This window comes from Hyla sarda, chromosome 1, assembly GCF_029499605.1.
Source record: "Hyla sarda isolate aHylSar1 chromosome 1, aHylSar1.hap1, whole genome shotgun sequence".
NCBI lineage: Eukaryota > Metazoa > Chordata > Amphibia > Anura > Hylidae > Hyla > Hyla sarda.
In genome coordinates, this window is record NC_079189.1 from 545,819,043 (window position 1) to 545,831,212 (window position 12,170).

Here is a 12,170-nt window from a genome sequence, read left to right on the forward strand (position 1 = left end):
GATGTCACAGTACAGGGATAATATACACAGTGATGTCACAGTACAGGGATAATACACACAGTGATGTCACAGTACAGGAATAATACACAGTGATGTCACAGTACAGGAATAATACACAGTGATATCACAGTACAGGGATAATACACAGTGATGTCACAGTATAGGAATAATACACACAGTGATGTCACACTACAGGGATAATACACACAGCGATGTCACAGTACAAGGATAATACACAGTGATGCCACAGTACAGGTATAATACACACACAGTGATGTCACACTACAGGGCCAATGCACACAGTGGTGTCACAGTACAGGAATAATACACAGTGATGTCACAGTACAGGGATAATGCACAGTGATGTCACAGTACAGGAATAATACACAGTGATATCACAGTACAGGGATAATACACACAGTGATGTTACAGTACAGGGATAATACACACAGTGATGTCACAGTACAGGGATAATACACACAGTGATGTCACAGTACAGGAATAATACACACAGTGATGTCACAGTACAGGGATAATACACAGTGATGTTACAGTACAGGGATAATACACAGTGATGTCACAGTACAGGGATAATATACACAGTGATGTTACAGTACAGGGATGATACACACAGTGATGTTACAGTACAGGGATAATACACAGTGATGTCACAGTACAGGGATAATACACAGTGATGTCACAGTACAGGGATAATATACACAGTGATGTTACAGTACAGGGATAATACACACAGTCATGTTACAGTACAGGGATAATACACACAGTCATGTCACAATACAGGGATAATACACAGTGATGTCCCAGTACAGGGATAATACACACAGTGATGTCACAGTACAGGGATAATACACACAGTGATGTTACAGTACAGGGATAATACACACAGTGATGTGATGTCACAGTACAGGGATAATACACAGTGATGTCACAGTACAGGAATAATACACAGTGATGTCACAGTACAGGGATAATACACAGTGATGTCACAGTACAGGGATAATGCGCACAGTGATGTCACAGTACAGGAATAAAACACACAGTGATGTCACAGTACAGGGATAATAAACACAGTAAGGGGCCTTTTTCTACTTGAACCCCTGCCCTCCAAAATGTTTGTGCATGTTCCTGACTGGGACCCATTGGTTGGGGGGGCCATTTTTTTTGTAATAGAAAGTCTAGGTAGTAGAAGCTTAGGGGCCTTTTCCACTAGCAGATAATGAGCACAGATATATATGTAGATCAGCGCTATTTCAAAGACCATATACATGGCCCAATTGCTAGCCACGTGATTGATCGCATAAATGGATCATGTGGCCACTCACTTCCATTATTGACAGTAGCAGATCTGATTTTTGCAGTCTTTACCTAATCCCTAAACAAAATATATCCGCCAATTGGCTTGTTTTTGTTGATCACCGGATTCCAGTGGCTTTTGCATTGGGCAGTAATCGGAACAAAATTTCTGATTATAAAGTTTGATATCTTACAAAAAAAAAAAATCAAACACCCCTATCTGCAGCTTCCTTTTCATTGCCTTCTTGTCCTCTGATCTTCAAGGCTTGTTTCTGTTTCAAAGATGAAACATCTAAGCAGGGCCTCTCTGCTGAGCCAGTCATTGTGACGGACACTGCTGTGGCTAGAGATTGGCTGAGGGGCAGGTCCTGATGACAAGATTCTTCTGGGAAGTAGTGTTGCTCACGAATATTCACAATTCAAATTTTATTTGCGAATATCGCATATTCGCAAATTTGTGAATATTCGCAAATATAGCACAATATATTCGAAATTACGAATATTCGCTTTTTTTCTCACAGTACACATCACAGTGATCACCCCTCTCTGCTTCCAGCTTGTGTGGTGTAAAGAAGGCTCTAATACTACTGTGTGAGACCGGCTGCCGAATATTCGCATATGCGAATATTGATCCCTCCCTTCTGCTGCTTCTATCAAGTTACACTGGTATACTTGCTATAAAGTTCATAAATTTTCACATATGCGAATTTACGCATATGCGAAAAAAACGTGAATATTACGAATATGCGAATTTAGCAAATATATGACGAATATTCGTCCATATATTCGCGAAATATCGCGAATTCTATATGGCCTATGACGCTCAACACTACTGGGAAGTAGCAACATATTGCAACATATTGGGTTGGTCCTCTCAAAGAGAATTGGCTGAATGCATAATGTATGGTGGACTGAAAATTCAGACTGAATTGGTGGATTGAAGTGTGATTGATTTGATGTGTAGTATAAGTGGTCATGGTATTTCTTGTGTTAGCATTTAAGTGATGCATGAATGGTGCTTGCTTGTCATGTGTGCCCGTTATAGGTGACACAAGTACGCCATTGATCCAGGGTGTTGGTGGTGCATCATTCGTCCAGCATAGTGTGAAGGTAGTAAATGGGCTATGGGGCTAGTAAGTGTGTGCGTATGTGCACCATGTGTCCAGAGTGCAAGTGGCATGTGTGCAGAATGCATCCAGCATGTGAGTAGTACATTTGCAGAATTGGTACAGCCCGACTGTGGTGCGTGTTCAGTGTGTATACAGAGTTGTGAATGGAACCTGTGCATTACTTTTAAATAAATTATATAATTTATTTTTACAATTTTTTTAGTTAATGTGGCCCATATACCCTTGTTGTCCAGGGGCCCTGTGCTTTAATGAGAATGGTCAACTCTAGGCTATGAAAATGGTAGGTCCCCCTGCCTCCCCCCGTAGAACCTACTGGAAGCTGTTGGTGTTGACAGTGCCCACTTCCCATCGGTCATCCTAAGCGGAGCATACATTCATTTGCATGAGATGCTGTATGTATATGTAATGCAGCCTCCTGGCATGTGATCCATTGGTGATCTAATCTGGAGTGTGATCAGCCACCTCTGATTATTTAGAATTACCACCTTCTCATTTGCCAGCAGGTCACAATATCAATTATAATTAATCCTCTTATTCCCTTGGTGCTAATGTACATTCAGCGCATCGCAAACTCTTGTGGTTTTTTTTTCCAGAGCTGACAGCTATTAAAAGTGCATTAATAATGAATGGAGCGAGATCAACATATGTCTTTTCAAGAAGATTTGCATCACCCCCCCTAAAGTGAAGATGTACTACCCAACACTTCTAATTACCAAACAATGAAACCATTTAATTAATCTAGATATCCATTTCTTAACAATAATGACTTCCCAAATGAGGCCCCCCATGTGTGGCTGCGGTGGGACGTGCCAGCTTCAGATGCTGATTACCTATTCATTTCGCCACTTCTCCCCCAGGAAGATGAGTTAATTACCTACCCACTGCCTGCCCGCCACTTAGCGTTCCTTTAGCGGGTCACAAATATCAACCGTAATCTCTGCAGTATATCGACATTATCACACGACTGAAAACATACAACAGCCAAGAACTCCCTGGGAACAGCAGGATTTAAGTAATAAGCGAGCTTTGCACATATGGGCAGGGAATTCACTGGCACCAGTTTTCATTTAAAAGTCTCTCAGGTATTAACTTGCAGATGGGTGGATGAATGCAGAGTGCAAAATGCTGAAACATGAAGGTCACGTATCAGACTTTTTTTTTTTCTTATTTAACAGATTCATCCTGTGTATCTGATACATTAGGATTTGTGTGTGTCAGTATGTGAGTATTTTTTCGTTCCTTTGATATAAAGGATGAAATAATATAAATAAAATATATACATATAGTAATTAATATAAAGGAACATTAATTATGTATAATATTTTGTTTCTCTTGGGGCATAGGTAAAAAAAAAAAAAAAAAAAAAGGTAATACTTATCCACCCCCCCCCCCCCCCCCCCCCCCCTCCCCTGCAGCTGCAGTCCCAGCAATTTCCACGCTGGCCACTGCTTGGTGTTACTACCTACTTGCTCAGCCAGTCACTGGCTACAGCTGTTATCCACCTCAATCAGCGATTAGCTATACAGATAGGCCATGCTGAGACAAATTGTCTCTGAAGTAACATTAAGCAGTAACAAAAAGACAAGAGTCCATCAAGTTCAACCTATATCCCCAATGAGTCCCTACTGAGTTGATCGAGAGGAAGGCAAAAAACCCTCATACTAGAGGTAAAAATTCCCTCCCGACTCAAATATGGCATCAGAATAAATCAACGTTCTGTCCCTGGATCAACGTTCTGTCCCTATAAATCTAATATACATAACCAGCAATGTTATTACTCTCCAAAATTGCATCCAGACCCCTTTTAAATTCTTTTACAGAGTTCCCCATGACCATCTCATCAGGCAGAGAATTCCATAGTCTCACTGCTCTTACAGTAAAGAACCCCCGTCTGTGCTGGTGTACAAACCTTCTTTCCTCTAAACGTAGAGGATGCCCCCTTGTTATAGATACAGTCCTGGGTATAAATAGATCATAGGAGAGATCTCTGTACGGTCCCCTCATATATTTATACATAGTTATTAGGTCTCCCCTAAGCCTTCTTTTTTCTAAACTAAATAACCCTAATTCTGATAATCTTTCTGGGTACTGTAGTCCTCCCATTAATTATCATATTACCCTGGTTGCCCCATCTTTGAACCCTCTCCAGCTCCACTATATCTTTCTTGTACACTGGTGCCCAGTATTGTACACAGTATTCTATGTGTTCTCTGACTAGTGATTTGTACAACGGTAGAATTATTTCCTTGTCGTGGGCATCTATGCCCCTATTGATGCACCCCATGATTTTATTTGCTTTGGCAGCAGCTGCCCGACACTGGTAACTACAGCTAAATTTACTGTTAACTAAGACTCCTAAGTCCTTTTCCACGTCAGTCGTCCCAAGTGTGCTCCCATTTAATACATAATCCCAGCCTGGATTTTTCCTCCCCATGTGCATTACCTTACATTTATCAGTGTTGAACCTCATCTGCCACTTCCCAGCCCAAGCCTCAAACCTATCCAGATCCACAGTGCCCTGTCCTCTATTGTGTTTACCGCTTTAGAGTTTAGTATCATATGCAAAGATTGCTACTTTACTATTCAACCACTCTACAAGGTCATTAATATATATATATTAAATAGAACAGGACCCAAGACTGACCCCTGTGGTACCCCACTAGTAACAGTCACCCAATCAGAATAAGTACCACCCTCTGTTTCCTATCACTGAGCCAGTTACTTACCCACTTACAAACATTCTCCCCCAGTCCAATCCTTCTCATTTTATGCACCAACTGTTTATGTGGTACCGTATCAAATGCTTTGGAAAAATCCAGGTATGCGACATCCAGTGATTCCCCTTGGTCCAGTCTGGAGATCACCTCCTCATAAAAGCTGATCAGGTTAATTTGACAGGACCGATCCCTCATAAAGCCATGCTGATATGGTGATATAGTAGGAATGTGCTTATTTTTTTGTTTTACAAACCTCCAGCAAAATATAGAAAACATTTTTTGCTCTAAAGGGGTGCATTTTCCTCTGGAGGTCCTGCCCTCCCCTGAGTTACACAGACAACCCATTGATTTGAAAGGACACAGTGCAATGCCTTATTTCCCCTGTGGGGGCACTGCATAGAAACTAAACATTTGCAAGTTCTTCCCATAGATTACAATTACTTTTTGATTTCTGATCAGCTTATTGTTAGGACCTTTCTAGTAAATTGGAATTTTTTTTAAAAGTCGAGAACCCTTTTAACTTTTTTTTTTTTTTAAATAACTTTTATACATGTATGTTTTAACTGGTTTACACATTTAGTAAGTGGTTTGGGGTGTGTGTTGGGGGGTGGGGGGCACTCATCACTGACTCCAATAAATGCTTTCCTTCCCCTTCCCTCAATCTATGCATAAAAAACATGATTCTCTTTAATGTCCTTGAGACAAATGATCCAAGCATTATTAGGCAATATTAAGTTAGAATGGAGTTTAGCTTCAGGCTAAGAAATTAACCATATTACAGCATTGGATTGGGTTATCATTTTAGGTTTTGCCCTTTTTAAGCTAAACGTAAATAGATTGAATTTGGGAAATAAATGTTGTGCATTAATACTGTGCTTATGGCATGACCAACATGGAAGAACTCAATAAGGAATACATCAGGTTGTCTGTTACATGGACCAATAGATTTACTGCACAGCAAAGATAACATAGCCTAGAATTACTGTCTCTTTTTAAATAAGTTTTCTGATATGTGTCTGCAGATTAGTAAGAGGAGCTGTTTTAGCAAAATTTTCAGTGTATAAATATATGCATGAATATGCATTTTCAAGGAATTGTCCAGTTTTTCAAAATTCATTTTTATATACCTAAGGTTTAAAGGTGCCCCAAAAAAGGTAAATTCAGGCTTCCCTCTTATCTCTGACCAACCATAAAAAGCTCAGGGCAGCTTTATCAGTGTACCTATCACTGTATGTCCACAGTGCTGCAGGCTATTCTCTGCCTCCCCTCCCTTTTGCTTCTCAACATTAGTAGCTCAATGTAACCCCTTTAATTCAGGAGTCAAGTCCTGGGACAAAAAGTGTGGGAACTCGCCCAAGATTTCCACCCAATGGCTGGTCCTGCAGGACTCCTTGTAATGGGATCGATGTTCCTGCTGTGGAAAGTGCAGAAACTAATTTCCCACACGTTATTGTGGGATAATTGTTATTTTGTTATATAATTTGTTATAACAATAAATTGTTATTGTGGGATTATTGTTATTTCCCCTGCCTTTATTGCTGTTTATTGCTGTTGCTTCTTGCTTTTCTGCTCATACCACTTTGCAAATCCAGTGCATTGGTAGCCCCTTTCCCCTCTGGTATTGTACTGTGTACAGTCGGCCTTTCAGTGCACGTTCACCAGCACTGTGTCATATGGCATAGCAGTAAGGACTGATCGCTATGCTGTTATTGACTATGCATGTAAGGAGGAAGTGCCCCTCCATTCATGTCTATGGAAGGGGCCTGGCGTGATGTGAATGGGTGGGGGCATGGCGTGACATCACTAGGCCCCCCCCCCCCCCCCCCGCGATCGGGGAGAAGATGTATTTGTCCGGAATACCCCTTTAACCCAGATTCCGCTTCTTAAATGTAGAGAATGAGAAATAGCTGGCCAACATGGAGGGGGATTCTTAGGAGCTCAATAACAGCATTGAGAGCCCAAAAAGCACCTTGTTGTCACTCTGAGGGGTTAATCGAACAAATCCAGGCAGGTTTTTAACATTACTTGAAATTACAATTTAGCTTTAAGACTTTAATTCCTTAAATGCAGTCGGCAGGTACCTGGTTTTAAACATCTTAAGGAGGACACCCATGATTTTCTCTTAATTCGCATTTACTGTTCAATAGTGTGTATGTATATATATATATATGTATGTATATATATATATATATGTATATATATATATATAGTGTGTGTGTGTATATATATATATATATATATATATATATATATATATATATACATACAGTGGTCCCTCAACCATCATATGTCGAGTACATATGTCTATGTAAAAATGGTAATTGGTTCTGGGGCCTCGGAACCATTGTATGTTGAATACATATCTCTATGGGAAACTGCTAATTGGTTCTGGGATGACCATTGTATGTGGAGTGTATGGGGAGTGTTTAACAAACCAGGGTACCTCCAGTTGTTGCAAAACTACAACTCCCAGCATGCATGTACAGACATTGACTGTCTGGGCATGCTGGGAGTTATAGTTTTGCAACAGCTGGAGGCACACTGATAGGGAAACATTGATGTATGGGGTGTATTGTGTGTATATGTATTGTATGTGATGTGTGACATCACATACAGTACTGTACAGTTCTTTAAATACCTTCAGGGGGGACAGAATGTCCTCCATTACGATCCTGCCGACTACAGCTCTATAGGAAAGGAAGGGCAGCCAGCAACTCATTGGATGCCTGCAGCAAGATGCTGCGGGCTATTGGCTATGGCTGCACTGGGGGGGGGGGCGGGGCTTACATGGAGCTCACAGTGGAAGCCTGCGTGAGTTAGCAGGACAGCATGTGAATAACAGGAGGCAGAACGGGGCACACGGGGCACATTAAACAACTATCTGTCAGTTGCTGAAGTTGTCAGCGCTGTCAGATAGCTGTTTGTACGATGGCCCCGACACACAGCAGCATTATATGTCGATGCTGCCTTCAACATACGATGGGCTCTGAGAGGCCATCATATGTTGAAATGATCATATGTCGGGGCCATCATAAGTCGGGGGGTCACTGTATACACAAGCACATATATACACGCACATATATTTATTTACACACACACATAAATATATATATATATATATAATTTTTTTTTAAAGCTTATACTAATTTAATACATTTTTGTTAAAGCTCATTCATTCAGCTGCTACAGTATTTGTTGCAGATTTACCGGAAAAAAATAAAATAAAAAAATCTGTGCAGCAAATATGCCACTTGTGACACTTCCCTTATTGGGGTGGTTCTGTAAAGATAGAAGCCAATATAATCTGTATACTGTATATAAAACTCAAGGTATGTGACTTCCAGCATAAGAAACTTGGTACATATGTTACTTATATGTCATCTTAAAATATAGTAGAGGTAAAGCAACACTAACCCACCTATATTTTGGAGGGTGGAGGTTTTTGTCTGAAGTCCCATGCAAGTCTATGGGGACTTCTGGTACATCTCCAGATTGCATTTCTCGGGCTGCAGAGTTTGTTCGGGACTTTTAAACATCCTGTTGAGGTTGGGCCTGTGAGGATGGAGCTATGAGAAGAAAATGCATCATAGTAAAACCCTATCAAGATGGGATTGGTCTTCTGAAGCTGTTTCACTATTTCTTCCACCTAACTAGAATACAAAGTCAGTGTTTTACGAGAGAGTGTAACAACAAGGTTCTATTTTTCGTGCTTTTTCCCGTAAATAATTTGACTGTGTGTAGTGAGTGTTGAGACCTCTGAATACCATATTTTGTGTTTTCATTTCCTTTCTCTATTCCCCATAGGAAGCAGCCCACAAGACAGCCCGAGGAACTTCTCCCCGAGTGCATCCGCTCATTTTTCATTTGCACGAAGGTAACGGCTCAGTCCCAGAGTGCGCGGGGCACAATTTTTCTTCCAATAGAGTCTAATTAGCATCGTAATCTGGTCTAATTGCTTTCTAATGTTTTGTGGCGGGGACAGAACTCATTCTTCAGGATTATTCATTTGCATGCAGAGTTTATTGTGCACATTCACACAGTAGGGGCTGCTTTTAAATAAACACTACATGTCAATCCATTCCTATTGCCCATCCTTTTTAACTGACACATATTACATTGTCCATAATACTGTGACTGCATACAGTGCGGTGAAATAGGATTTGGTTAATTCCTCGTGAGAAGGCTATACAGATTGACTCAAGACATATAGGGGCATTTAAGAAAAGATTTAAGACCACTCCATAGAAATCTGTGATTAAATCATTAGACCCACATATGGCTGGATGGAGGCCGTAATTCAGACACACAAATGAGGCCATATTATGTGCGTCTAAAACTGGCCTGGCCTAAAATGGGTCAAAGGATCATTCAGAAATGTATTTGTTTAGGCTTCACGCACAAGGCTAAAGCAGATCCTTCTACATTCTGCTAGATGGGCACTTGGTGTGCCTCCAATGTTCTGGCATGCAGAGCTTCTAGGGGGAGTACACTGTGCCTTATGGAGATACCACACCAGTGTTTCCTAACCAGTTTGCCTCCAGCTGTTGCACAACTACATTTCCCAGCATTCCTGGACATCCACACTAAAGGAACATAATGCAGGAGTTTTATCAAAACCTGTCCAGATGAAAAGTTACTGAGTTGCCCATAGCAACCAATCAGATTGCATCTTTTATTTTTCAGAGGCCTTTTCAAAAATGAAAGAAGCGATCTGATTGGTTGCTATGGGCAACTCAGCAACTTTTCACCTGGACAGGTTTTGATAAATCTTCCCCATAGAGTGTATAATAGGTCAGTTACACAGCCATATGTGTATGGGCACATGCTGGACCTCTGTGCCTCGTGGGGTGAAACTGCCCAAAGGCACACAGGGAGATTTATCAAAACCTGTCTAGAGGAAAAGTTGCTGAGCTGCCCATAGCAACCAATCAGATCACTTCTTTTATTTTTGAAAAGGCCTCTTCAAAATGAAAGAAGCGATCTGATTTCAGTAATTTTTTTCAAAGGGTGTGCAACCAAATATTAAGTTATGGGTGCCAATAATTTTGTCCAGACCATTTTTAGAGTTTGGTGTGACATTATGTCCAATTTGCTTTCTTTCTCCCTTTTTTTGGTTTAGTTCCAATACACACAAAGGGAATAAACATGTGTATAGCAAATTATGTGTTACTGCAATCCTTTACTGTGAGAAATGCTTCATTTTCTAGAAAAATTTCAGGGGAGCCAATATTTACAGCCATGACTGTATACTCTTATACACTATGACATACTACATGCCATACAGAGCCTTGCTTCGTGTACTTAGTCACCATGACTATCTAATACCAAGTTAACCTCTTCTTTATTTTCCATAAATAGGTATGACCAATCCAGTACATTAAGGGGGGTCTCAAATTGACTTTAAGAGAGGGCAGCATAAATTCAGCTAGTCAGGATGGGGGGGTCGGATAATATGGCAATATATGCAGTCATAATAACATAAGGTTGAAAAAAGTCAAGATCAACCTACGGTATGTCTCTTCTGTGTCCTTGCTTTGTTGATCCAGAGAAAGGCAAAAAAAACTCTTAGGGTCTATTTACACAGCGGAATTTCTGCTTGTGAAGTTCCGCCTCAAATTAAAGGCCATAGACTTCTATGGCATTCCGCACACCCATTCGCTAGCGGAAATTCCAACGTTTGAATAGACCCTTTCAAGGCTAATGCCAATTGGGCTGTAACAGGAAAAATACCTTACTGATTCCAAATATATCCATGGATCAACATTCTACCCCATAAATCTAGTTTTTTTGCTAAATATTTATGGAAAGGACAAAGACTACAAGTATAAACTCCTCACGAGTCCTGAGGTATGTACATGTCCTGTACTGATGGAATATGCAGGATCAATAGGAACACCCAGGGTGCAGTCCCAGCTTACGTTCCCAGCAGTCCTTTGCTATTTAAACAATACTGTAATAATTGCTGTGTGCTGGGATTTGTGTATAGTTGTTCAGTTAGATTTCATTGTATTACTTTGTAAATACTGCAGTGATTAATTGTGTGTTGGCAGCCAGAATTGCCCATGCATTTTATATACATGCACATGTCAAGCGCCTGAGGTTAATGCATAGCTAGCCCTGATCCTTTCATTGTTTCTATTGAACAACAGGACAGATGGACGCCGTTGGTCTTTGGCATCTCTGCCCTCATCTGGGTATGGAACGAATACGCCAAGCTCCACTGTATCTGTAAGTTTTATTTATGCTGTTTCCATTGTTTTATAATTATTGTGCAGTTTAGTAGACTGAGTTTTTTTAAGGGGAAAATTTGTGAAACTATGTGGGGGAGATTTATTATTGCTTTTAGAGCATTTCTTTTTGTCTAGGTGTTGGCGCAGTTCAGGCGCAAGCAGCATATTTAGCGACTTTTATGCGTCTTTTGATATAGGCAGTTTCACTCTTTTTTCCTACCCGTAGAATTTTTTCTTTTTGACCATGCAGTGGTCACGTATTTATCATTTGCGACTTTTGTCAAAAGTCGCTATTTTGTCGCAAAGCTACATTTTTAGGCGCAAAGCTACACCACCTACCAGTAGGCGTGAGAATCACTTCTACCTTCCACAATTCAACCTTTAACCTCTTGTAAATGACAGCGTCCCACTCCCCTTCTATGACACGAGCTCAGGAGCTGAGCGCAGGTCATAGCTGGTGGTCCGGCTATCTGCCACCAGGACCCATCTCTAATGCCAGACATCACCGATCACGGTAATGCCCGGCTTTAACCCCTTAGACACCGCAATCAAATTGATTGTAGCGTCTAAAATGCAAGTAAAAATGTCCCAGCAGCTCTGTGAACGTAAATAAAAACACCTAACCTGCCAAATTCAGGACCCGGGAAAGTGTCTACTTCCCTCCCTCACAAGTCTAGAAAAAGTGTATGTGGTAGAGCTTTTCCCACCACAGCAGAACTGCGCAAAATTCATCATCCTGCTGCACCTTCTTGATAAATAAGATGCACGCTAGTCAAACC

At 40.8% G+C, this 12,170-nt stretch overlaps 1 protein-coding gene across 12 annotated transcripts in view; it reads left to right on the top strand.

Moving 5' to 3' along the window:
• Positions 1 to 12,170, top strand: part of MAST4 (microtubule associated serine/threonine kinase family member 4) — a 632,006-nt gene that overhangs the window by 519,264 nt on the left and 100,572 nt on the right. For all 12 annotated transcript variants that reach the window (XM_056541555.1, XM_056541557.1, XM_056541556.1 and 9 more), the window contains 2 exons: positions 8,966 to 9,035; positions 11,311 to 11,389. In XM_056541555.1, the coding sequence (XP_056397530.1) occupies positions 8,966 to 9,035; positions 11,311 to 11,389 (149 nt within the window). The remainder of the gene's footprint in view (positions 1 to 8,965; positions 9,036 to 11,310; positions 11,390 to 12,170) is intronic.